This window comes from Bacidia gigantensis (genome assembly GCF_019456465.1).
Source record: "Bacidia gigantensis strain McMullin 20006 chromosome Unknown contig_255, whole genome shotgun sequence".
In the NCBI taxonomy this organism is placed as follows: Eukaryota; Fungi; Ascomycota; class Lecanoromycetes; order Lecanorales; family Ramalinaceae; genus Bacidia; species Bacidia gigantensis.
Window position 1 is genome coordinate 1,563,153 of NW_025408605.1, and position 26,231 is coordinate 1,589,383.

The window sequence follows — 26,231 nt, forward strand, 5'->3', positions numbered from 1 at the left end:
GCTACCATGGAATTTATGAGGAGTTTTATCTCTGGTACTTCGACTTTGCTCTGCTGATTTATTGTGAGCACGCACAAACATAATGTACTTCTTCAAGGTGAAGTTCGTGAGGAAAACAAATGGAGGCACTCGCGGACCGCACACTTTCGGCGTCAAGGTAAGTGCGCAGATGTCAGAAATATACAGTCAATGTAATTATGACAGTGACAGATGTGACAGGGTGTCCAATTTGGGCGAAGGCATCTACTAGCTGACTATCTTAATACTACGTAAGAGATGTTTGCGTCTGTACTCAAGAAAGCTGCGGTCCTCGATGTCGAATAGAACTAAGTGTCGCGTACGAATGATTTTAGTCGAAGGACATATGAAAAATAGCTACAAGTTTGAGCACATTCAGTTGCAACTATTCATACCGAGTGTCCCAACCTTGAGACTCCTACCGCTTCTAGAAATATTCACGAATATCCTTTAGTCCGCACTGGTAGCATAACGAAAATGCTATACTCTGCTCGTCTTTCCCCCCGCAGCCGATGACCGCCCCCACCTCGGTTTGACCTATGGAGCAATCCAATGGGGAAGGTTTCGAGGATGATATATCGCCTCAAGAGGAGGAGCTCAAGCAGCGACCACTCCCTTTAGACCTTCCTAGATCCCTGGATGATCGGCAGCCAGTACGCCATTATGGCGCCGAGACTGAAATGTACGACGCATGGCAAGGACAGTCGCAGCTCTTGTCAAGTCCTGTACCTTCACAGCCGCTAGCTTTCAACCTCAATCTTAATGACGATCCGAGGGATGATACATCTCGGAGCTTGCAAGACAATGACACAAGACTCATGGAGATGCTTGCCGCACAAGCAGCCCATAGAGAAGAGGGTTCTGCTGGAGCTGATGAAGAAGCTATCGTGAATGACTCGAAGATACCTGAGGCGCAGAAGAAAGCGCTGTTGCAAAAGTCGCTCCACAATGCTGCGAGTAATGGAGACATTGAACAGATTGGCCGGTTGCTTAAGGGATCTGCGGGGAAGTTGATCGATATCAATGGCCCCGATGAGGAAGGCACAGCTCCAATCATCTACGCCAGCTGTTTTGTAAGCGATAGCGATTCATGCCAGGGTTTGTGCGTTTAGCTGATGCAATATGACCACAGGGTCACCAGGATGTTGTCTCTGCTCTACTGGAAGCTGGCGCCGGAGTCGACAGACAGGACAAGAACCAGTGGACTCCTCTCATGTGGGCCATGACAAATCGACACAAGGAGATTGCGAAGATCTTACTTGATCATGGTGCATCCACAGATGTGAAGTCTTCTTCTGGGCGCACAGCCTTTGACTTCACCACACCAAACAGCGAGATGTCAAGCTATTTGAGGAAAAATGGCTATGGCCTTGGAGATGTTGGTGTTGGGGAAGACTTTTACGATGGTGGATTCTCACAAGATAAATTCGAGCAAGAGATGGAGGAAAGCGAAATGACAAGGCGCATGATGATGGAAAGCTCGATCAATCTGGAGGTTGATCTTTCAAGCTTAGGAATGGACGAACAGCCTGACGTATGCAAGCCTAGTACGATTCATATCACATTGTCTTACTGATATTTCAATAGGAGCCTGAAGAGTTTGAAGAACAACAAGAATTTGTCTGGGATAAGTGTCTCAATGACCAGATGTTCGTATTTCAAGAGGCAGAGCTGGATCAGATCCTAGATATCATTATCACGTCGATGAATCCTTCGAGGAGTCCCTCGCAGAAACCTGTCCCTGCAAACATCCTGTTCCTTGCCGCACGGTATGCTCACTACCATGCAAATCCAGATCTCTTGGCAAATCTCCTACTCTCCGCTATGGACAAGATCAACAGTAAAGTTGAGCGACACCAGTGGGATATGACCATTCTCTCGTTCTGGATATCCAACGCAACACTTCTCTTACATTACTTGAAAAAGGATGCGGGGTTGGTGATGACGACTGCAGAATTTCAGGTGCAGCTTGTGGAGCTTATCAATGAGATTTTCATCCTCATTATAAGAGATGCTGAAAGGAGGATAGATAAAGTATTGAGAAATGCTATTCTAGATCATGAGACGATTCCTTTCGACCATCTGGAGTTCGCTGGAGAATGGAATCTCTTCAAATCCAAACCCAAGGCTCAACCGGAACCTGTCAGCTACAAACCCCCTCCACCCAGTAAGCGGGCAAAATTATCACCTAGGAACGTGACGTCCTTGCTCTCCTCAACTCTCTTCGTCCTTGACCTCTATGACATACATTCTGTTATTACTTCTCAAGTCATCTCACAGCTCTTCTATTGGATAGGTGCCGAGCTATTCAACCATATCATTTCCAATAAGATATATCTTGCACGAACAAAGGCTATGCAAATACGTATGAACATATCGACACTTGAGGACTGGGCAAGGACCAACAATCGCTCACCGGAGCATTACGAGAACGGCTCACTTAGCGCTTCTGGTGAAAACACCGTCGAAGCAGCCAGAAAGCATCTGACTCCTTCAATCCAGCTCTTGCAATGGCTGCAGTGCTTCTCAAGTCTCGATTTCTTGACAGACTTGCCCTTAGACGAGACTATCTCCCAAATGACCCAGCTTACCCCACATCAACTTCTTCATTGCGTCAACCACTATCGCTACGAGAAGGAAGAGAAGACCATGCCGAAGGCCGCGCGAAAACGATTACAAGCGCGTTCTCTAGATGGTCAACGAAAATGGGAGCAGATGCGAAAAGATCGAGAAAAGAGAAGATCTCAAGCGCCGCCTGCTTCTCCGCAATCACCGCAGAAGAACGTGACTCCCACACTAGATCAGGCTGGTGGTCACGCTCTATCCAGTCCAACCTCAAATGACAACAACGATATCATACCGCAGTCAGACGAGGACGAACCACCTTCGAAGCGGCTACTCATGGATCCAGCACATATGCTTCAATTTTCGCTCCCCACCACAGTGGATATGCGACTCAGCTACGGTGCGGGTTATGGCGGCGTGAACAGAGAGCGGGAGAAGAAGTACATTCCTACTGTGCCGCCAGAATTTCTTGCCAAGCTCGACATCAACGGATCCGGCAACGGTAGCTTTGTAAATGAGAAGGATTGGGATACGAATGACGATAGCTAAGACGAGATTTATTATAGGCCCGAGAGGCACGCTGCCATGTCAGGTATGTACGAAGAGCGCGGAGTCAAAGGTAAGATACTCAAATGTAGGATTTGTGATTTCATCCTCGCCAGATCTTCATCTCATGCGCATCGCCTTTGATGTCCACAAATCTGATTTCTCGCAATTTCTTCTTAAACGATAAGGACCGACACCGAGACATCGCCATGGAGCGAATGCAATAGCAATGGGAGCTTTTCGCGTATCAGCTCAGGTGAGGAAGTGCTCGAGCGCGACCGAACATTTCCGAATATGGATTTTGTATCCGCCAGCGACTATTTTTATTCTCTGCCCAGCCAGCCAAGAGCTACCAATATGGAGACACGCCATCAGGATGCTATACGAATTCTGGCTTCTGATCGACAATAATTCCACCCCATGGCCCACTACGAAGAATGTCAAAGCACATATATCAAGCCCTTCACCACCGCAACCTCACAACCACAGCCCATGTCCACTACATCCTGTACACTCACAGACCATGCTTCCACCATTCCCACTCACCCTCATCGCCTTCCTTCCCCTTCTAAGCGCCCATCCCCTCTCTCCCACCACCCTCAACACCACCACCATCCCCCCTTCCATCTCCCCAACCAACCTCTCCCTCCCCCACGACCCCACCTCTCTCCTCTCAAAAGGCTACCACATCTCCTTCCTCGACTTCCGCCCCCCACCAATTCCCTACCGCCACGCCTCCACCCTCCTCAGCGAGGCAACAACCTACCTCTCCGCCCTCGAAGCCAGCTATCCAGACTACTCCATCGACCGCACGCCGATCCGGGGCCAGGCATTCTTGTACGGTGACCCGGGAACGGGCGTGAGTTTTGCTGTGTGGAAGGCGCCGGGGAGCGGGGCGGGCATGGATGATACTGTAGGTAGGAATGGCACGGGGGGTGTCGGAGGCGGGGGAAAGGAGGAAAGGGGAAGGGGAGGGGAGATGGGAGTAGAGGCAGGGGAGGGGGCAGGGGTAGAACCACTGGTTTTCCGAGCAGTGGAAGCGGCACTAGCGACAGCGAGCGAGTTCGTGAGGGGCTTCGGGAAGGAAAATCGGATTTGGAGTTGTAGGATTGAGGTTAGGCGGCAGAATGCGATCGGTGGTGGATACGGTGGGGTTATTGCTGATGGGGGGCTTGTGGGCGATGGTGCTGTGGTGGGGTTTGAGGGGGTAGCGTGAAAGGGAGATTTTTTCTGTTGTTTGTGTACGGATAGTCGTCGGTGGAGTGTGTGCTCAGGTCTCTTCAATGTCTTACGTTCTTATCCAATGTGGCGTCCTCTAAGCTCGAGATAAGGCACAAGCATGGATGCATTCATCTTGCCTGATCCATGAAGGCGATCTCCACGTGTGAACGGACCCGAGCGCTTGGAACAGTACCTGGCTGTATCTATCCGACATTTACGAGTACCATGTCCCACGGATTGCGGTGCTTGTGATTCGGCGGCTAGATTGACGTTTGGGATCTCAGCCAGCCACTTTACGCATGAAACCCGAAGAGGGGACTGGCAAGCTGACGTGGGGAGAATTATGGCCCTTGAAAGAAACCCGTCTAGTATCTCTTTATGGGCATTGGAGGGGGATCCCTTTCATGCAAGGTCTTAGAAGATGTGGAGAGGTGGGTCTGGCGAGGGAATACTACCGCCGCTGAAGAAGATGACGTGCGCTTCGCAAAGTTGTGGATGTAAGTAAGACGTGCTTATATCGATCACCACAGGGATACCTAGCAAGTGGAGGTTGTGGAGTTTCTTAGAAAATCCTTTCGCTTGCGAGACCCGCGGTGCGATGGGCTTGGTGTTCAGGCCTTCAAATCGCGATCAGTCAGTAATGATGGTGACCAAAGCCGAAGCCGAGCTCTTGGGGACAGGCAATTCTCTTGATGTTGGCAGGATAGAGTAAGAAGAAGAAAGGTCGGTATAACGTTGCCTATATGGAATATAGAGTAACAAGAGAAATGCCAGATCATTCACACCTTCTATCGCATTAGCTATTGAGGTATACTTAAAGTAACCTACTCATGAGATTCATCAGACGTGATACTGTAGTCTCGTCGTCGCTCAAAACGCTCATCATTACCCACTGATTCATCAAACCCAGTCCGCCTCTTCAACCAGCTCTAAGCCTAGCGAAATGCCCAATGTAGTATCAGAATACAAGAAAAGAAAGGAATCCGGACTTCCTCGTCATTAAAAGTGTAGAAAAGAATGGAAGCATAGGGGTATCTCAAAGCAACCACAACTGCCAAGTGGCAGGCGAGCAAGTTGCTGCAATAAAGCGCCGCCGACTCGACCGGGCCGTCCAATATCATCTTTCTTCGCTCGATCTATTACTTTGCGCCCATGAGGGGAGTAGTGCTGATGGCTGAATTCTTTCTCCGTTTCATTTTCCATTCCACCCTTGCGACATTCATGAGTAGTTCCTCATCCCTGACGGGTATCCAACTGGTGAGCACTTTCATTGCATTTTCGAAGTCTGAGTCCATTAGAATTTCTTTCGTACCATCAATGAGCGCCGCGGAGCAAGCGTGGAGCACGTCTAGGCCTCCGTGGAAAGACCTGGGCCCCTCTTCGTCCCCGTCAACTTGATTTGCCTTGAATGCGCTCCCATTTAAATTTGTATTGCCGTTAGGTTTAGAGGGTGGCGAGGTAGACGGATAAGGCACATCAGGATCTCCAAGTAGCATGAAAACATCCCATATCCTTAGCTGGGCTGGGAAAGGAATGCTGTAATTGAATAATGTTAAGTACCAGCGCGTCCCATAGCTCGTGCTGGTGATGTCGTACTCCTGCAGTTTCATTGCGACTTCTCCACCCCTAAGCCATTGTGTCTCGAACTCCTCAAGCGCACACATTAAGCCTGCAAAGCCAGACCTGTAGAGCTGATCAAGTCCCCTGAGCTGCCATAGCCGGACAAGCATGACGAAGGTCATCTCTTCATCGAAATAGCACAGGAGTGTAGCTGCAAGGGCGGCCATACCCTGAACGTAGCCTGTTACTGGGAAATAGATGCTCATGCAGTGGAGAACGCGAAAAAGGAGACGCTGGCCGCCACGGTAACGTCGCCGGAACATAATGTGGCTGTTGATGGTACGAGGAACATCGATGTCGATCTGCACATCATCAGGGCTGGACTGGTGGAGGAGTTGCTGGAAGGCAGATTTTAGCTCGTTATCACTGGCGACGTCTGTTCGTTTCTTTGCAGAGGACGAGAGGAAAGAATGCCATGCCGTAGCTCGCCATTTATCTGGTATACCCTTCCACGCTCTTTCGATAAGCTTCGGATTTCGCACATCGAACTCGAATTCCATGCCTCCTCCATGTGGGTCCTTCTTGACGACCTTGGCCATCTTCCGCCATTTTTCATCACGTTCCCATTCTCGAACTTTTTGCGAAGACACACGGTCGCTGCCAGAATCTTCTGCTATGTCTGCTAGACCTGGAGGCAAGGTGAGCATGTCCCCCGCCGAGTCAACGCAACGGCGATTTTTGTTATGAGGGAGGCGATTTGCGGCTGTGCGGAACCTCGAATTCTTAGAACTCGTAGATCGATAGGAACTCTGTGACGACTTTGGGCGCCTTGCCGCAGACTCCTCCTCGAGCATGGAATGTGAGTCTGTGGAGCGGGTGGGTGATTTGGCGGAACGAGTCTTGCTTAGTCGACTACGACTCCGGCGCGGTCTTTCTGAAGCGATCTGTAGAAGTGTTGACATACGCTGCATTCGAACACCGTCGGGCGAGTCACGTCTGCCAGAAGCCATCGAGGATACCTGTGAAGAAGGCTTACGAGGAACGATGAAACCGTACCTATCAACATCGCCATTGTTGATATCTTCCCAGTCCTCGATCCCACCTGCCAGCTCATTGCTTTGGCGTAGAATGCTGTGTATTCTTGCGCTAATGTCGTCCCCTCCGTGACTTCCGTAGATATTGCCATTGGGCGTTGACCCGCTGCTGTCAATGATTCTGATAGCTGGTCCAGTACTGACTTGTGTTACCTGCTCAGAAGAACCATTGGCCTGCAAATTCTCAATGCCAAGATGTTGATTGGCAATTGATCCTCCCCCTTCGTACATAGATCGCACTTTGTTTGATAATTCCTCCTCATCCGCTGACAGCACTCTGCTGGGTATATTTGATGCTGAGGGTCGCGCTGCATTAAGTGGATTCCTACGGCTGCCTATGGCTGTGCCATTGCCGAGTCCGTCTCTTCTTGGGACTGCCTTCTTACCACCAAGCAGCATACTTCCTCTCTTTGAAAACTCGACCTGCCCCGGATTAGTCAGATCTTCGAAGCTTCCAGTTGGTATTTCTGTATTGAGACCCAGAAAAAGCTTCTCTACCGGTGGAACGGGATCCGACCGATGCTCCTTGCGAAGTCCGGTTGGCGGTCTGCCATTTGCGCTGGTGAGCTGACGGGACTCCGAATTCGCGCGAATGTTGTGGAAGCTGGACGACTGTCTGATGCTTGGTGCGGAGCTTATATCTGTTGAAAGTGTAGTCCGACTATCTCGAAAAGAGGACGATGACGGATCAAGGTCCGAATCTCTTCTATAGTCATCACGAGCTGTCTGAGGTCGCTTGAAATGCTGGGATGCACGCGACTTTCGGAGGCGCTTGATGGTCTTGTTCGGAGGTTTAGCAGGCTGAGAGCCGTGGATAGGAGGCTCTGCAGCAGTTGTCTCAATATAAGGTATTGCTTTCAAGCTATCTTCACCGCCGCGCCGGGGCAGGTGGGTCGCGACAGGCATGGTTGGTCATCACGGTCACCGAGTGGTGCTTTCGCAGATTACATTCCGTCTTGCGCCAAAATGCCGATTGCTTCACAAGCTAGCGATTGGAACTGGTTTGACGACGTTGAAAATGTTGACCGTACGTCGCAGAACAGAATGGTGAAAGGGCGACTATCAGCCAAGCCTTTGCGAGGTCTGTGCAACCAAGGGGGAAATTGCGACTCTCTGCCGCCCTCGGGGGAGGCTTGGGGGGCCTTGGCCCCTATAAGTCAGATTGCCGCCCCCCGCTCCTCTCAACTTTATATGCTCACAATCATGCGTGGCAGCTATGAGCAGCTGTGTATAATGGCTGTTGAAATGCTGCTGACACGGGCTTTCAAGTCTGAGGACTGCGTCTCGGATAACCTTGATTCATTTTCATGCCCAGCGTACACGTTTTGCTTATGATTTCTGTCCTGATGAGAGGGGCATGCTTGCCTGTTTGCAGGCCGAACAACGCCGGATCGTACATCAAAATAGTTCTGCATACTTTCCAATCAGAGCGAGCCTGACCCTACAGACAAGAGTTCGATCCAAGTCGAGGAGGCTAGAAAGAAGCTCGAATGAAGATTGTACGCGAAATTGCCAGTAGGTAGCCTGCTAAAGCAAGCGGTTCCCGGGTAAAGGCGTGCTGTATCTGCATTCGTCTCATCTGGCCCCATGAATATTGTCTCTTGAACGTCGGAACGACAGGGAGTGACAGAATGAGCTTGCGCCACGAGAGCCTCAATAAGTACAAGTATCAGGGTCTGTCCGGTGGTCGGGAAATTCGGTTGCTCAAACTCTTTCCTGGCTCAAAAGGCTCAGAATTGAAGTGCGATCTTGAAATCGTCAACATTGACACCGACATAGATGACTGCTTATGGTCAGCAATTTCGTACTGCTGGGCCACAGAGTATTGGCCGGACCGACCTTTTCTGCTACGATGTGACAGCAGTGACACAGAGCGATCTACTTTCCTAGAGGTCTCACGTACTCTCTTCAACTTGCTAACGCAGCTGCAGGACGAGGAGACACACAGATATCTTTGGATCGATGCAATTTGTATCAACCAAAGTAATGTGGTGGAACGGAGCCAGCAGGTGAATATGATGGGGGAGATCTACGGTAAAGCGAACCAAGTCATCGTCTGGCTTGGTCCAGAGGATGGTCGAACACAGGCTGTCTTTGCCGCGTTCGAATTGCTAGTCAGTATGCGTACCCCGGAGAATCCGCAAGGCATGGAGAACGTCATGGCTTTCGGCTCGATTGACTTGGAGGAGTTTGATCGCGTTGAGCCCGCGGGTGGTCCAAGCTTGACGCGGGATATGTTGGCCCTGTTCGACAGACCCTGGTTCTCGAGAGCTTGGGTGTTACAAGAGGTAGGACTGGGATCCAATGTCGCCGTGCTTTGCGGTTCCCAAATCATCAAGTGGCAAACCATCGGTACTGCCGTCATATTCTTCAATCAGAAAGAGAAGTCATTAGTAGAGCACTTGAAGCGATCGGCAGATGTGAATAGAGCTTTTCATCTTTTCACCGCGTTTAGAAGAGAACAAACGCCGGGGACAACCAAGTTCCAGTTTCTATGGGACCACTTTTTGTATGTCCTGGACAACGCGCGTCCTTACCTCGCCACAGAACCTAGGGATAAAGTCTACTCACTACTTGCTCATTGGACTGCTCGGACAAAAGAAGGCACTTCCTTCATAGAGCCAGATTATTCAAGGTCCCTCCTAGAAGTCTACCGAGAGGTCACGTTGCGGATGATTGCAAAAACCGATAGCCTGGAGGTTCTTTCAGCTGTACAGCACGATCCAGGCTCAATCTTGCAAAAAGACTGTAAGTTCCCGACCTGGGTCCCACGATGGGATCAGTACTACAATTGCCAAATGCTTGGCCGCTACACCAGTAAGCACTTTGCGGGGGGCAATTCACCTGCTTCTATCATACCGGTCGACGACATCGATGTTCTCAAAGTCCAAGGCATCCTCTTCAATAGAACCTGTTTCCAGTCAGATGTTCTCAAGTCTGCGAATTTCAATCTTCCACCGATGGCCATAGAAGGACCGAACCCGGTTGCGGCCATCTGGATCGCCTGGGGATTGGATCAGATCGAAAACAATTGTTACCCACGGCTCGCTCCTCCCAGCAGTCCCAGTCTCTGGGCGGCGTACTACTCCACTTTTACAGCTGGAATGACCGACCCACCTGATGGCTATGACATGCTGGAGCCTGCAGCAGACTTCAATGCTTACTGGGTCCACCTCTTCGAGAATGAGTATGCTGAGATAGAAAGAAGTGAGAACGCGTCGGCAATCCTCGAGGTATCTCGCACACGCAGAAGTGCCAAAAATGGCGATTGGCGTCGATTTCGTGAGGCCGCGGCTGGCGTATGCAATATGCGGAGGGTTTTTATGACAGAAAAGGCCTTCCTGGGCCTGGGCCCGGCTGTGATGCAGAAAGATGACATTGTCGCCGTACTTTCTGGCTCGGATACTCCAACTGTGCTGCGTCGCTGCGGGCGATCGCGATACCAGGTCATTGGTGAGTGCTATGTGCATGGGTTGATGCAAGGTCAAGCACGTAATGCACTGCGAAATGGCGCACTTAAGCTCTACGACCTAGAATTGTGCTAGATCCTCAAAGTAGGGTGTACTCCTAGGTTCTGGAAAACAACATTGACAATCGGAAAGACGACTGGACGAAGCCAGCAACGAGGAGGATTCGTACTCTCTTGTAATGATTTACTACATCACTACTAACGGCATCTGGGCTCCCATACGGCCAGATTTGACCTGCAACAGGCGCGATTGCCACTGAAAATCCCTTCGCTATGGCTGAACACTTACTCGAAAGTGACTTACAACCTTTTGAAAGCGGAATGGATCTTGTACTTTCACACATGGGCCACAATCCGCCTTTGCAGTTTACATAGCCTCTGAAGTGTGATCGATCCATTGATGATGAATTATCCGCAGTGCACTCTTTCGGCTACGCAGAGCGTCATAATCAAAGCAAGATCTGGATCACTGACAATTACAGGATCCATAAGAGCGGTCATCGGTCTCCAATGCGCTCTGAACGATGTTCCAGCCAGCGCTGGTGAAAGCTTTTCCATGATGGCCACTCCCAAGCGTGAGACATCTTGTCGGCAAGCAACCTAAGTCACAAGATAGCCCAATGAAAACATGAACTGGAAACCCAATCTACCCGCACCCGACCCGCTGTCACTCACTACTTTGACAGTCCCGTCGAATACCCGTATATCTCCCAAGCTTTCAAGCACTTTTGCACATGGCACACGCAATATCTCTACCAATACGCAAAAGTAAAGCGTAGGGAAGGCCGTGGTAGCGGTTTTGGGACCGTAGCTTGGATTTGACGTCAAAAAAATCACAAATTTCGTGATTTTCGACTTTGGTGCATGTGGCGTCGTCAATATAGCACATGCAATGTCTTACGCAATAAGCAAGTTGAAAGCGTAAGAAAGGCTGTGGTAGCGATTTTAGGACCATGACTTGGATTTGACGTCAAGAAAACTACAGATTTCGTGATTTTCATTTTTGGTGCATGTGGCGTTGTGGATATGGCACTTACATGTCACCAGGCCAGAGTTTTGGCAGGTAGGCGATAAAAGGCATGTCTCTCGGGTTTATCTTGCTTCCGTATTTGTATTCGCCGATGTTCGTCATCATCTTGCCCACCGTTAGTTTTCTGGGTACTCTTTTGCTAGCATTCCATTCAGTCCTTTCCCTGCATGCTCTCATAAATACTCTGGTGTTATGAGAGAGCACTGTTTCTTTGAAAATGAGAATAGTCGGTGTTCTGTGCTTGGAGCCGCGACAATATTTGAAAAAATGTGGGGCTGATGGACGCTCAACCAGATCGCTCAACTTTCGCGCTTGCAAGCACAGGATTCTTAAACCATACTACCTTACTGCATATTCATCTTGTGTCTTTGCGTGTGACAGCACGTGTGCTCCAGCCTTACGCCTCATTGATTTCTGAAACAATCGAGGCCTGTGCAAATGTTTCAGGGATATGCAACGCGTACGGCACGGCACCCTGGGTTGTTTCTTCACACAGCCCGCCCCTATATCCCTGCTGATGGCTTGCATGCCAAGACGAGCTGAACATTTAGGGTGGGAGACAAGGCGTCTACAAAATTGCACCTCACCCCGCGCAATCTCACATGCCTTTCGAAAGACGGAATATTGCTCTGATATCGGCGCGTCTTTTAGGATAGGATGCCTTTGCTTTCAGGTGGAGTCAATCATATTGATAGAGGGAGGGCGGAACAGGAGCAACGCAGGCACCTTTTCGAACAGCAGCAAATCGAAAAGCGACGCCTAGAGGAGCAGCTGAGGGAAAAGCGGCGATATGAACAGCAGCAAGTTCAGTCAGAGAGGGCTGCTCAATGGTCTCAAGATCGGTCCTTGCGTCGAAGTCAGTCAGCACAGCGAAGTCGGTCAGCACAACGTAGCTCCTCAACACAGCCGGACCAGGGAACGTTACAACGTAGCCCATCAGCACGGCGAGACCCTGGAACGACGCAACAACATGGGCACCGGGATTTTCTAATGCCTCCGACTGCTAAACAGAGCTTTTCTCAAGGATTAGCTCCTACACAGGTTGCGCACGGGACAAGTGATAACCGCAGGCATTCTTTCCACGATATCACCCGCCAAGATGAGGACGAGCGTGGTCGATCGCGACAGAAAGCTCAGCAGCGTGTTCAGCCAAGTAATTTGCAGGCCACTTCAAGACCCGTCTTGACCAATACTCAGCGAGCATGGCCACAGGCCCCAGCTCCCGCTCGCAACCCACTGCCAGCTCAGCGACCTGAGTACACTGAGCCCTCGCCAGCACAAGTCCAAGCTGGCACTCGCAGCTCACAGTCGGTCCAGCGATCCGAGTACTCTCACCTCACACCAGCGCCAGCTCAAGTTCTCACTCGTCGCTCAGAGTCGGCACAGCGAGCCGAAATGGCTCATCGTTCGCCACTACCACAGGCGCCAGCTCCTGCTCCTAACCCACCGCCGGTTCAGCGAAATGAGTACGCTCACCTCTCACCAGCACCGGCTCAGACTCCTAGTCGCAGTCCACAGCCAGTTCAGCACAATAAGTACTCCGAATACTCCCCAGCACCAGCTCAAGCTCCTGCTCGTCGTTCAGAGTCGGTACAGCGAACTGAACAGGCTTATCCCCCGCAAGCAAAAGTCCAAGCTCCTATTCATAGTCAACAGCCGACTCAGCGAAACGAGTATCCTCAGTCTCCACCAGTACAAGTCCAAGCTCCCACTCGCAGCTCACAGACGATGCAACACAGTGAAATTGCTAATGCCCCGCCAGCACAAGTTCAAGCTCCCCCAAGAGCTAGATCTCCGTATATTCCTCACCCGTCGTCAGCACAAGTCCAAGCTCCTGCTCGCACGCAAGCACCGTCGCAGGGAGCTGAAAGTGACCACCACGCGCCATCACAAGTCCAACCCCCTCCTAAAGCTGGGTCCCCGTATGTTCCATCGACTACTAAGATTGCTTCGAAGCCTGCCGATCCCGAAGTCTTGCAAACATGGACAAAGGACGGCAAGACCATCCAGAGAGTCAAAGTTCCCGGGTGGGCTACCGCAGGTGCCACCGCTGCCGGCACAGCGCTTGTGGAGAAAGTGTTGACGAACGGCGGCGAGATGTTAGGCCAGCAATTCGTGCAATGGTGGAATGACGAGCCCGAAAAGGCAGATCAGCCGAAGGCAGATCCGCCGGTAGCTCCTCAGAAACAAGCTGCTCCGCAACAAGCTCCCCAGCAACAAGCTCCCCAGCAACAACCTGCCCCGCAACAAGCGCCCCAGCAGCAATCTTTCGATCAGCCTAGCCCTGCGATTTCTAAACAGCCCCAACCACAGGTTCAACCCACACCCCAGCAACCCGCACATACAGAAACAGAATCACTAGAGCCCCCTCAGCATTCTTTACAAGAGTACCAATCCTCCCCCCTTCTCAGCCCCATCCCAAACACCACAACTTCTCAACCACAGACCAACGTGCTAGCAAACGAGTCCCTCATCTTCCCCACCAATTTCCGCACATCACAACTGTTGGCTGTCTCCTGGCTCGACGGCGCCATCTCCACGCCCACGATCCGGAGGATCGATTACATGGTCTTCACATCGTGGAACAAGAGTGCGAAAAGGACGGTGCTGACGTTTGTGCCGCAGAAAGTTGTAAGACAAGAGACGGAGGAGGTGGTGGGGGATAGGCATTTTGCTAGGATGTATCCTGGTTTGTGGCGGGATTTGGCGGGCGGTGAGTCTTTCTCTTTTCTTTTCTTTCTTTTCTTTCTTTTTGGGGTTCGTGGTTGTAGGAAATCGTGAATTACACGAGATGGGCGAGGGTTCGAGATAGTTGGGGCAGCTTCAACGGGGAGGGAGGAAGGGGGGAAAGAGAAAGGTGAACTGAGTGAGCTGACGATTACTTTTAGAGTATCCTGTAATTATGGACGACAAATGGCAGTATGGTCAACTGGGTAGTGAGGATGGTGAGAGGTTTGTGGTTTATCAGGAACATATGTTTCCGGGGTTGTATAATGTGAGTTCCTCATTCATAGGGCAGATATAGACCAGACAGGAAAGTACATTGACTAATAGCTTGTTAGACTTCGTTCACGAACGCACTCTGGCGGACTACGGATGATCATGCTAGTGCGCTAACACCTTTTGGAGGTGGCAATTGATTTGGCGAATAAGTCCAACGGAATATTCTGGATGTACCAATTCAGGGACGGCGCTATTCGATATTATGATGGTGTACACTATGATCAAAGTGCTGAAAAGGGACGTGTCATGTTGTCAACTATCGCGTGTTTTGTTTCAAAGTCATATTATCGTCCAATATTTGCCATCGTCTCTGTTCGTTTCCTGACCTTGTGCCGAGTTGTGCCCTGGAGATCATCAAATTACAGGCGTGTCTACCATGTGGTCCCAGTGCATGTTCATTTGTAAGGCAGGTGAAAGGAATCCGTTCAGATATCTTCGGCATCTACGTATAATATTGAACACGCACAAGGAGAAACAGCTATTCCGTACTTCCCTTGATTCAGCAGAATCAGAATGTCATAGTCAATTAGAAACTTTCCGTACTTAAAAGGCCTTTTCTGGTTTGTTGATAGAGATAAGAAACGTTGTTTCAGTGTTGGGATTAATGCACTTGGAGCTATAAATATATCAGGAAACCATGAGGGAAGAAAGTTGAGCTGTGTCTTGAGATCATTTATGAATTATAAAAGGCGACTATCCTTCTTCTGAGGCATTATCATCGACAAGGACAAAGCCAGATGTTTCACGACCAGTGACATTGTTGGCCAAATCGCTTCTTACAAACCGCTTTCCTTCCTTTTTATAATGTAACCAGCACTTGATGCAGATAAGATCTTCCCATGAGTAGTTCTTTTGCACTAATTTTTCACATCTGGCATGTTGTGAGCTGTGTGATTGTTTGTCGCCGGAATTGGTTGAAGTGAACGAGTCACATAGATCGGTCTCTGAAGGAATATATACTCCTGGAAGGTCTGGCAGATATGATGGCTTATCCGTGCTCCATGGAGCATCTTTCAATATCCCTTCCACACCAGCAACATTAGCACAAGTTGCTGATGGGACGCTATACCTGTAATGAGGGTCCTGTCCCAGATAAAGAGAAGAAAGCATTTGTAGCCAGAGGGGCTGTACGAGTACTTCGTAATTTGTTGACCAGTCAAATTCAATCCAACAGTCTGCGCAGCATCTGTCATTCAAAGACTTGCTATCAGGTTCATGTTGCGTTTCGAAGACGGCCAATAATGACTCCGACGTCCATCCAGCCTCGCGTATTGGATCTCGGCAGACTTCCGGTATGACAAAACTAGAGAAGTCAATATCCGCTGCGGACAAGGTACCCTGCCATTTTGCGAATGCCCGAGAAGAATATAGTGCCAAGGTAGTTGGAGTCTCATGGAAAGGACTAACCTTCTCATTGTATCTAATGCTGTGAAGATTTTATTCCATGTCAGTGAGTCTAAGAAAGCGATGTGCTTCCAAAATCACAGCATGAAACGAGTCGTGGTCTCCTGCAATCCCACAGCGGTTGTATGCGTAATCTAAGAAGTTGTGCTTAGACTCGGGCGCCACAATTCGTCTGATGCGAGGGCATGAATCGTGGCAATACTCGCTTTCTCTTAGGTCTGAGCCAAAAGAATCGATTAACCAGGAGAAGACGTCTCCATGCCCTTCGCTAGAAGAAGCTGCCATCCAGAAATTCATGATTGCATTCCAACCCCTGGACCAGGCTAATTCCTTGCAGGACCCGGAGAAACCTGACTGGTTCCGGAATAATCGGAACAGATCCACGCATTTACGGTCGTCAATGTTACTTCTTATGTAGGCTGAGTGTGTCATCTCGCTAATAGGATGCCTATGCTATCTTGTCAGCCTCAGAGAATCGACATATTATACAAGTTAGTCTAGGACTCACGACCCGTCTGAGTCGTTTGCATCAACGTCAGCACCCGCATCAATCAACATCTTGCATAGCTGCACATGATGGCCTTTTGCTGCATACTATGACTTGTTTAGTGATTTCAACAAAGCAAACACCCGTCAAAAAACACAATGTTACCCACATGTAATGGATTTTTGCCGGAGAAGCATCCTGTATCCCTGGCGGATGCAGATCCTCGAGATAAGAGCTCCTGAATTGCAGTGATATCTCCTTCCTCGCAGTACTTGAATATCAAAGAATCATCTGGCACTAGACAGATAGGTCTCAATGACTGTTGCCAGCCCCTTGTGGAAGATCGGACTATATTGACGTAGACACCATACCTGACGCCGAGGAAAAATAGCCAGCAAGCAGGAAGGATGACGAATGAGTTCTCATACTCATACTGATACTGTCCCTGGCTGTCTGAGTCTGTAAATTGGATCTCAGATTTTGGACGACTTATGGTTGAGGTAGTTTGAATGGTGCCGAAAAGGCTCTGAATGAAGGATCTTCGGTAAGTCAGGACTTTTTTCGAAGCTGAGTATTGTTTGGCCAAAAGATTGTTCTCATTTCCAGCGAGCGGCTCTCTGTTAGGGGTATCTTCAGTCGCCGCTTTTGATCCCACTTCAAACCTGTAGCGTTGGGAAGAGTTCTTCGAGGTTGTTAGAAGACTGGAGGTAGTTGTCCGGAGAGCCAGTGTGCTCTCCTCGACCCTATTTATCTTGGACAAAGTTGCCATTACCACGTGTGAGCACAATTGTACTTGAATATTGGACAAGTCTTGCTTGATCAATGCCAATGACTGGTCGTGTGAATGCTGCCAGGAGCGTTCCCTTCGACTAAGGAATGAGACGATTAGACTGACGTTCCCGAATGGTCCCTCAAGACAAGGTACTACATGGGATACACAAAATGTGGTACAAATTTGGATCGAGAGCGCTGGGAAACCATTTTAAAGGGATATCCTACACACCTACGATGAGCGAGCTGTGCCAACACCAGCGACAACTTCGCTTCTTCGAGATGATCCTTAAACTTCTTGAGCTTTCCCTTCATTAAGACTGACTTGATTGCTGTCCAATATCGAGTCCGCGTACTGGACGAAGAAAATCCGGGCTCAACCCTCTCCAAAGTACTCACTAACTTCTCGACTTTGGAACTGCAATTCTGCAAGGCGCTGGTAAGAGTTGCGTCGTCTTTCGTATGACATCCATCATAGGCTATCTCATTGAAGGTAGTCTCTAATGACTTGAGGTCGGTGATCATAGAGTAAACCTCCTCCGGTGCGTCTTTCACCGACTCCCAGAATTCCCACGTCTTCTTGATGCCATTGGCAACTTGAACGGCAAGGACACCAAATGTCACAGCACTTGCACCAACCTCCATACCCTCGATAAAGATTGAGCAGCTTCTTGATCACCCAACCTAAAAAGATAAGAGGTTCACCATTCTGAAATGCGAGACTGAACAAGAAGTATTCACCGTAAGACTAGGCAACCCTGTCGGAGCAACACGATAACGTCGAGAAGCAACACGAGAACGACCGGACGAACAAGCTCCACGGCTACATTCGTTTCCGAGCCTCCAAGGATCTGCCCTGAGCTGGGTGTTTGCCTTGAAATCGCATGGGTTATTCAAGACCGGACCTATCATCGCTGCCACAGCAGCATCGTACAATCTCTCCAGCCTCATTGAGTCTCGTTACCATTCGTCAGTACGCACATACACGAGAACGGCATTCATCCTCCTAACAGACGCCACCTCTAGACTCTCGTACCGAAGACCCTCAACCTCTTGACTCCTCCATCAGGCTCAATAATCATCTTGACCAAACTCACGGCCTTCTCGCCCTCCACCAGAATCTCATGCTCCTTATCCTTCTCACAATGCTCTATCTTCCCCAACTCCGTCCACTCCTCCTCCTTGTTCCCCTCTGCCTCATCCGTCCCCAGAACCCTCACCCCCCGCGGGAAATTCCCCCGAAAATGCATCGTATCTACCACAACCCTGCCCACCTTCCCCCTCGCCTCAAGCCTGACAACAACCCAATCCACATGTCCCTTCTCCCTACTCCTCTTCGTCTCCCACCCATCGCCCATATCCTTCCCCCGTCCAGGCAGCAGCAAATTCCTCGCATGCCCGAAATGCTGATCACTCCAATCCACGACCGTGCCTCCATTCAGCGCGGCTGAGAGCTCCACCTCTTTCCCCCTTCCACTCAACCCCGTAGTGGAAACCTCAGGCACGACAGGGCGTCCATAGAGCCTAAACCTCGCGATCCCGCCATCTGGATACATGAGCAGCTTGACATGCGTGTAGACATCCTCTTTTACCCCTCTACCCTCTCCACCCCTATCTCCCCCAGCCTGAGACGACGACGGCAATACCCACGCATGCCTCGTTCCCCCCTCCGTCTTGCTCCGTCCCAGCACTTCTTTCCACCCCATATACCCCTCCCTACACACCCTCTCGTCCGCCCCCGCCCCCTTCCCCTCACCCTCCCCCATCCCATCATCAACCTCACAGGCCCCCAACACACCAACCTCCTCACTATGATTCCCCACAAAGAACGCCGTGTCCACTTCCACACCAACTACTCTCCCCCAGCGGGCGGCGCGAGGCGTATCGTGCACGAGTCCGGCGGCGCAGGATTATGCCGTCTCGACTCCCACCCATCATACCAAGCGCCAGTCTCCACAAAGACCCCCGGTCTCCTAACCGGGCTCTTGGAATTAATCAAATTGGTCGCAGAAGCGAAGAAGTCATCGGAAACGGCGAGGATCTTGCCGCCGAGATCGGAGGAGATGAGGTCGATTGCCGAGAGGGATGTGAATGTCGGGTCTATTTCTTCGGGGTTGAGGGGGTGTGGGGAGGGGGAGGTGGTAGAGGTGCGATTGGCTGGAGGAGAGGAAGGGGAGGATGGATTGGTGGTAGTGGGAGGAAGAGGTGGAGAGGTGGCGGTCTCGACTGCTGTTGTGGCTTCGAGGGTTGTAGAGGTGGGGAGGGGGGCTGAGATATCCATGTTTACTACTGTTTGCTGATTTGTGGAGGGGAGAGGGGAAGAGGGGGTGTAGGTGGTGCATTTAGTGGGGTGGGCGTGAGAGGTTTACGTTAAGGCGAGACGTCAGGACAGCAAATTTATACGCGCAAGTCTAAATGTGAATGCTGATATGAACAGAAGAGGAGCTCGCTTCAATGGTCAAGATTCCATGTGATGGCAATGCAACTACCTCTGCGCAGCCTACGCAAACGCCCCTCTTGATCTCGCTCTCCTGCTCTACTAAAACAGTCCCATGAAAGCCAATCCAGCCAGCTCTTTTCTCTTGTCGAATCCTTCCCAAAAGCTGTCTCTTCCCTAAAATCCAAACGTTGATGAATGAAGAAGGACAGTCGCTCCATATATGCAAAAGTCATCATAACGTCACAATCATTACGAAAAATGCTTTCCTAATATCCGCCTTTTTCCCATGAACCTATACAGGTTTTCCACAATACTCCTTTGCTCCTCGCCATTCAGAATAGTCTTATGTCATTAGTTGTATAATCGTAATAGAGATGTTCGGTTGAACAGCAGGTGGGATTGAGGATCATGGCTCAATCTCTTTGCTCCTGTTTCTGATGCCCTCGTCGCTTAGACTCGCCATCCAGAGGCATCTTTCCAGAGCGCCATCGACAGGTTTGAAATCGTACTTGACGCTTGATTCGATGAGTCGAAGCAACGTTTTGACGATTGTGGCAGTCGTGCGATATCGCTCGAAATTAATCAGAGGCTCTGCTTCCCGAGTGCTGGCAATCACCGACGGCTTCTGGGCATTGTAGGTCAAGTCATGAAGGAATAGCGCTGATTGATAGGTCAGACATATCTCACGGACAAACATAAGAGGGAAATGGACTCACCAACAACAGGAATGCAGCCATCGTCAAGATCAGCTGCATCCATTTCCATCCTCAGATTGTGAAAGTTCCTAATTGGCGAAACCAAAGATTCCATCTCTTTCAAAGCAGCCCGCTCTGCATCTGGAACGAGTGCCCAAGTTTTGGCCAAACGCGTGATATCAACAGACGTCAACGCCAGCGTGAGCTGCAAAAGTGTGGCGTAGTTGTGATGTTTCCTCGCATACTGCGCCATGCGAATGTACTTCACGACGGTAAGACCCCGTTCTTCGACATTATGTGTAAGAACGATCTCCGACATCGCCCATTTGACCACAATATTGTACCTTGCCATGACCAGGTCGATGCCGTTAGGATCCTCATACCGAAGATATTCAACCCAGTTTAAAGCTGTGCTAGGAGCTTGCCGCCACTTCAACTCGATCAGATCTTGCCAATTGATTTCGTTGAGCGCATCTCGCTCGATGAGAGTAAACTGCTGCGCTAAAACATCAGCATCAAAAGCTAATATGAACGGTAAATGCCGCCGAGGAGGAAATCGATGCAGCTTGTTGGCAAATGGCTTCAGTACGCAAAGGTCTACTTCAGTGGGAGCACGACTTTTCGTAGACTCGGTGACTCTACTGACAGGCGAAGGTTCTGGTGTTGGGGGCTTGCGATCATCCTGCATACGGCGTGCTTCAGATGAGATTGAGACAGCGTTTTCAGTGGTCATAGGCGGTGATGGGAGGTACCCTGAACCATATGCGACATTCGGTGGCAACTGTATGCCCTGCACACTCCGTCCAGCTGATCCATAAGCGTCTTCAAGAAGGCTATCAGTCTCTTCGTCCTCATCATCCGAGAGATCGGATGATATATCGCTGAGTGATTCGTCATCGTCAAGGAGAAATGAGTCCGTCGTCATAGTAGGTATTGATCGCCTTCCACGCCTGCGTACAGGTGCTGTGCTTGACATGTCTGTAGTTGTAGTTCGATCTGATATGCTAGACTCATGGAACCGTTGCTTGTCTTTTGGACTGAACAATGGCTGAGGTATGGTCTCGTTCGATGGATTGGACTGGTCCGAGATAACTTGGCTTGTTTGTCCACGTCTCGAGACGAGCGGGACTGGGTTGTACGATTCTTCGGAAGGAGTGTACAGGCTTTGAGCGTTTCTACCATCCTTTTGCTTACCAAGCAAACCCAGCTTATTTTTCTCAGGTGTTTGCGAATGCATGATTGATGCAGGTGGAGTCAGGACACTCTCCTGCGAGCCAAGCTCATGCTCCGCGACCTGGGTCTTTGGAGTCAATGGTGACACTAGCGGGTCATTTTGTTGCGAAGATCCGGCATTGGCTGATTTGTTGCCATGAGATGTTCCTACTGGACTCTTTGGAAGCTTTCCTTCCAATTTTAATAGAGTAGCTTCCAAGTCTCCTCGCTCGTCATCCGGTATGCGGGCGAATTGTGCAACTGCGGCTTCGAACGAGGGTCGAATATCTTTGTGAGGAGTCTTAGAGTGAACAAGCGAGATCGACCGCCGTGGGGCAGGGTTCGAAGCGCGCCGAGAAAGCACAGTAGCACCAGACGATCTGATCTTACCAGAATTTGCATTGACCCTTGTGAGAAACGCTGCGGACTCGCGAACTGACTCTGCAAAAGTAGCAATGGAGCCTGTTGAGCCTCGTCTCGGCATCACCTCCATGTCGTGAACGTTCTGATTTGCACGCAAGTCACCGCCAGGACGTCTTCTCAGCATCCGCGCGGGTGCCTTATCGGTTGTATCGGAAGGCAGTGTAGTCGACGATTCATTTGCATCCCTTTCGAGATCATTGCCTCCCAAAGGAAGAGCGGAAGGTGCTGGCGCGCCGCCGGCAAAGGATCGAGCCTTTTGCAGCCCATTGATTCCTTGCGATTTGAGAAAATCAGCTGGCAGCTCCGTCGGAGGTGGGCCGTCTACCATATTGGCAGACATTCCGGGTATGCCATCTTGGGGAGCAGTCATATGATGGGGCTGCACGCCACCTGACATGGTCAAAGGCACGTCCGCCATGTCATAAGATGCTTCAAGCTCTCCCTGCTTTCCATATGGAGACGGAATGTGCGGGACTGGCGGCTCAGCACTCGTGTCATCCACTATCACAATGGAGCGACTTCCGTTTGTGACTTCACTGTGATTCCTCTGCAGCTTTTCCCTTTCCGGCAAAGCTAAATGTTGCCACGACTCTGGAGAAGAGCGCTCCCTCTCGGTACCAGAGCTTAGACGCACATTGCTTGGTTGAGCAGACACGCCCTTGCCGTCAGCAGGCATAGTACGCTCGAACATATCTGTAATGTCCGCACAGAGTAGGTCAATTCGAGCGTTTTTCTTGAGAGCTTCGAGCTGGTGGTGTTGATCGCCAAAGCCTTCAATCTTGAACGCGATATGCATTGGGAGATTTGAATGCTTTTCAAGCACAAATGAGGGGGCAGAAGGAATCATACTGGGTGGGACTGCGACTGGAGAGTTCGGCTTATTGCTCCAAGCTCGACGAATGTTGCTAAGCAGATTTCTGACGCCAGGACTCATCTGACGTTCCGCTATTTTCTCTGAAGGGACCCCAGTATATTGTCCTTGCTTTTTCAGACTTGAGCCAGACCCGTGAGGTGTGAGACTGTCGATGAATGGAGAACCTGGTGGAAAAGCACTCCCTCTGACCAAGCTACCTGAGAATGGGAAGCTCATAACGACCTCCTCTGATGGCTTGCCCTCTTGGATTGCGCCTAATGAAGTTCGCTTGTCACGCAGTGCATCCGAAAAGCTACCGCTGCGCTGATGATCTGCTTTAGTCTTTGCGAAACGATCTTTTGATTGTGAGGAGGGTGCAGGGGGGCATGCTTTCTGAGCTGGATTCGAGAGCACAGCAGTCACAGGGTGTGGCCCGGGATTGCGACCATTCTGGTAAGTTTTATGATTCCTCATCGGAAATGAACATGAATTGGCCGGGATTGTACTCTGCTCGCTGAGCAGGGAGGTTGGATGTTGAGGTGACGCAACAGACTCTTGCCGATCCGATTTGGACTTTCCATCGACTTCAGCTTCTATGACACTGTCAACCCAGTTGTGAAGAGCCGCCACCGATTTCTCTTGATCGACCTGGTGTGTAGAGGTCGATGCTAGCTTTGCCCAAAGCTGGTTTGGGTGTGTCAAGCCACTGTCTCTGCTTCCGACAATGCCACCGGGGTTGATATCACGATCGTGACGGGTCTCGAGATCGTCTCCAATGTCATCCCAATATAGGGCACAGCGACCATTCCAGCATTTCTTCAAATCAATGATGAGCTTAAGGTTGCTAGCATCGTGTCGTCCATGGGTAACATGATGGGCTAGAGCATTGAGCCGGTCGCAAAACTTTACTCGCAAGTCTCTGTCAACCACGAAATCATATGGAAAGTAATTCAAGACCCAATGTCGTATAGCTGCAAAAACTCTCACTCTTATAACCTTGCCACTGTCATCGGATTTATCGACAGCCCATTCGAAACGAGCCAACAAGTACTCAAGTAAATCGTTGGTTGATAAGTAAGCGCGCACGGTCAAGAAAAAGTCTGAGAGTAGCTCGTAGTTAAGAAAATTCTCCGAAGTGACCTGGGCGATAATACGCGCAGGTGAAGCGGCCGAAATTTCGCGGGTAGTCATTGCATATCGTACAATTGAAGGATGGTCAGGATTTGCAGCTATTGAGTCGTATATGGCAGGCACTATCGGTTCCCTCGCTTTATGAAATACTGGCGCGATTGTGGTAATGGGCATACGCATGGGGACACCTTTGGTTGCCTGAGGTTGAGGTGATTGCTGTAGTTGGAGAGTCGGAGACCCGCCGAGGCCAGAGGGGAGCGCGAAAACGTTGTCGTATTCGTGAGCTGTCTCAATCGTAGAATCAATGTCGTCAGAAGTGGAAGTCCTGGAGTAAACTTGGCTACTCAAGAAGGCGGTCCCTCTTGTGCTGAACCTGGGCGTACCGAGCCGGTAGTGCGGAATGGAAACATCAAGATCTAATGCCCCCAGGGGGTCATGGAGCTGCTGCTGAGCTACACCATTCTTGATGACGACCTTGTATGTTCCTTGCTCTTCCTTGTTCTCAGGACCAATGGTTGCCACCGAATCACGGGAGGTGGTCGAGTGACCTGATAGCGAATTTGATCTTCTAGTTTTAGATGTGGTAAGGTGCTGCTGAGGATGTCGAGGTGGAGTCCTAGATGATTGAGATTCTGACCAGCGTTGCTTTTCCTTGGAACTTTCGGGATCAACCTCCTGGCCGTTTGATGATGGGTAAGCTGGAGGTGGCGGTTGATGAGCTTGTGACGGTTTGTTTGTGGGCCTGCAATGATATTGTTAGCTCTATAAGGAATTTTGCACCTAGCAATATCGTGATGTGTCACATCACACATACCGAAGGTAGATTTTCCCGTTGTTTCCCACGTTTGCTACCTCAAAGCGACGACCCTCTCTGGTGACAACATTTGCATCCGAGTTTTCCTTGTTCCCTCTCTTCAATGAGCGTTGTCGTAGAACTTCGTTACTATTCTTGACATTTCGGAGTGAGTTTTGACGGCCTCGAGTCCGGGCTGGCTCTGGCGATTTTCGCTTCGTGTCAATGCGCTCCTCGAGATTGTGGCGGGCGGTCGAAGCGTTTTCTTGACCACGTCCGAGCAACGAAGACGGAATGTCTATGCGGTCTTCTTTCCATGCTCTTGCCACAGGATTTGAGGTCTTCGAATCGTAGATGAGGGATTTGGAGACATCGGCGGTTGGATGCATGATGGCGGAAGCAAAGGCGGTGAGTTTATTCTATGAGATTCAACAGCATCCCAGATGCGTTGAGTGTCATTGCGTTGCAAGTTCCGTGATTCTTGTCAATCATGACAATACTCAATGAGATGTGATGACTTGGGCGCTTGTGAGGCTGAATCCCGATGTTCAGCTATTCATGTTGTTGCTGGGCGGTGCACGAAAATAACCGTCCGTGAAACAACGAAGGATGGTCTCTCGTCGATGTCGCTCCGTGTACAGATTCGCAGAGGAAGTCGAAAGGACAATCGCGAGTGATTACAATTTGGCAGGCAGAGACGATGAGGATTCTATAAGGCAGTCGAGCGTCAGAGTCAGACTTGGAAGGAGGGGTGCGATGGCCCATGGGATCTTGGCCAAGAACAGGGCCCGGGAAGAGGACGCTAAGGTGGGAGTCGCACCTAGACGAGTAGACTGATCATCAGAACCAACCAGTATCCAACCCACTCCACCGGTCACCACTGGTTCTCATTCACCCACTTCTGCTTCCTCGTCTGTCGCAAATTCGCAAACAATAGTGAAGCGACTGCTGCACGAATTCTGAGACTAAGTCCAACCCCGCGATGTCTGATTGACTCGACAGTAGTAAACCATTCGTATAAAATTCCATCAGCCCACGACTCCATGAGCCGGGCTGGCTTTCTCGCCGAGCTTCCCTCGATCATTCAGGCCAATGGCACACGAGCAGGCCCTTCAGCCCATCTGTTCTCGGCTTAATGCATGTTCGTAATCAGCGCCAGCGAGGCTTGTGCTTCCGCTCTCTTTGGCTAGCTACGATGGGAATCTCCGCTGCTGGTTGGCTGAATCAGGTATCTAATTACAGCCCTCCCACGAATCACGACGCTGTCTCTCCCCTCTTTGATCTCGACGCTAGAGGAAGTCACCAGGGTACGCATTCCGGCCGTCTCCCCGCTTAAGGCTTTGACCGGGAACAGGCCTCACTGCCGCTGGCAAACCACAGTACTGGGTCTGTCAAATCAAGATCGCCCCCAAATTCTACCCACAATTATCACACAACGAATTCTCTTTGCATATGCATGTAAGCAAACACCAACCATAGCAGGGTGGTCAGGCGTCTATGGGACATATGTACCCAC

General features: G+C 50.3%; 8 protein-coding genes across 8 annotated transcripts; 3 read left to right on the forward strand and 5 right to left on the reverse strand.

Annotated features, from left to right (window-relative positions):
• Nucleotides 1–557: 557 nt before the first annotated feature.
• KY384_007232 (uncharacterized protein) lies at nucleotides 558–3,132 on the forward strand (the record flags this gene model as incomplete). Its single annotated transcript, XM_044815724.1, has 3 exons — nucleotides 558–1,091; nucleotides 1,151–1,552; nucleotides 1,606–3,132. The coding sequence occupies 3 exons, from the start codon at nucleotides 558–560 to the stop codon at nucleotides 3,130–3,132; spliced, it is 2,463 nt and encodes an 820-aa protein (XP_044667598.1).
• Nucleotides 3,133–5,489: 2,357 nt separating this feature from the next.
• Nucleotides 5,490–7,910, reverse strand: KY384_007233 (uncharacterized protein; the record flags this gene model as incomplete). Its single annotated transcript, XM_044815725.1, has 1 exon — nucleotides 5,490–7,910. One exon carries the CDS (start codon nucleotides 7,908–7,910, stop codon nucleotides 5,490–5,492), a length of 2,421 nt encoding a protein of 806 aa, XP_044667599.1.
• Nucleotides 7,911–8,635: 725 nt separating this feature from the next.
• Nucleotides 8,636–10,549, forward strand: KY384_007234 (uncharacterized protein; the record flags this gene model as incomplete). Its single annotated transcript, XM_044815726.1, has 1 exon — nucleotides 8,636–10,549. One exon carries the CDS (start codon nucleotides 8,636–8,638, stop codon nucleotides 10,547–10,549), a length of 1,914 nt encoding a protein of 637 aa, XP_044667600.1.
• Nucleotides 10,550–12,160: 1,611 nt separating this feature from the next.
• Nucleotides 12,161–14,603, forward strand: KY384_007235 (uncharacterized protein; the record flags this gene model as incomplete). The annotated part of the gene is made up of 2 exons (XM_044815727.1): nucleotides 12,161–14,216; nucleotides 14,566–14,603. The coding sequence occupies 2 exons, from the start codon at nucleotides 12,161–12,163 to the stop codon at nucleotides 14,601–14,603; spliced, it is 2,094 nt and encodes a 697-aa protein (XP_044667601.1).
• Nucleotides 14,604–15,199: 596 nt separating this feature from the next.
• KY384_007236 (uncharacterized protein) lies at nucleotides 15,200–16,207 on the reverse strand (the record flags this gene model as incomplete). The annotated part of the gene is made up of 2 exons (XM_044815728.1): nucleotides 15,200–15,926; nucleotides 16,113–16,207. 2 exons carry the CDS (start codon nucleotides 16,205–16,207, stop codon nucleotides 15,200–15,202), a joined length of 822 nt encoding a protein of 273 aa, XP_044667602.1.
• Nucleotides 16,208–17,457: 1,250 nt separating this feature from the next.
• On the reverse strand, nucleotides 17,458–17,813 carry KY384_007237 (uncharacterized protein; the record flags this gene model as incomplete). Its single annotated transcript, XM_044815729.1, has 2 exons — nucleotides 17,458–17,523; nucleotides 17,568–17,813. The coding sequence occupies 2 exons, from the start codon at nucleotides 17,811–17,813 to the stop codon at nucleotides 17,458–17,460; spliced, it is 312 nt and encodes a 103-aa protein (XP_044667603.1).
• A 377-nt stretch (nucleotides 17,814–18,190) lies between these two features.
• On the reverse strand, nucleotides 18,191–18,934 carry KY384_007238 (uncharacterized protein; the record flags this gene model as incomplete). The annotated part of the gene is made up of 1 exon (XM_044815730.1): nucleotides 18,191–18,934. One exon carries the CDS (start codon nucleotides 18,932–18,934, stop codon nucleotides 18,191–18,193), a length of 744 nt encoding a protein of 247 aa, XP_044667604.1.
• A 1,080-nt stretch (nucleotides 18,935–20,014) lies between these two features.
• On the reverse strand, nucleotides 20,015–25,104 carry KY384_007239 (uncharacterized protein; the record flags this gene model as incomplete). The annotated part of the gene is made up of 3 exons (XM_044815731.1): nucleotides 20,015–20,268; nucleotides 20,325–24,664; nucleotides 24,737–25,104. 3 exons carry the CDS (start codon nucleotides 25,102–25,104, stop codon nucleotides 20,015–20,017), a joined length of 4,962 nt encoding a protein of 1,653 aa, XP_044667605.1.
• Nucleotides 25,105–26,231: the final 1,127 nt, after the last annotated feature.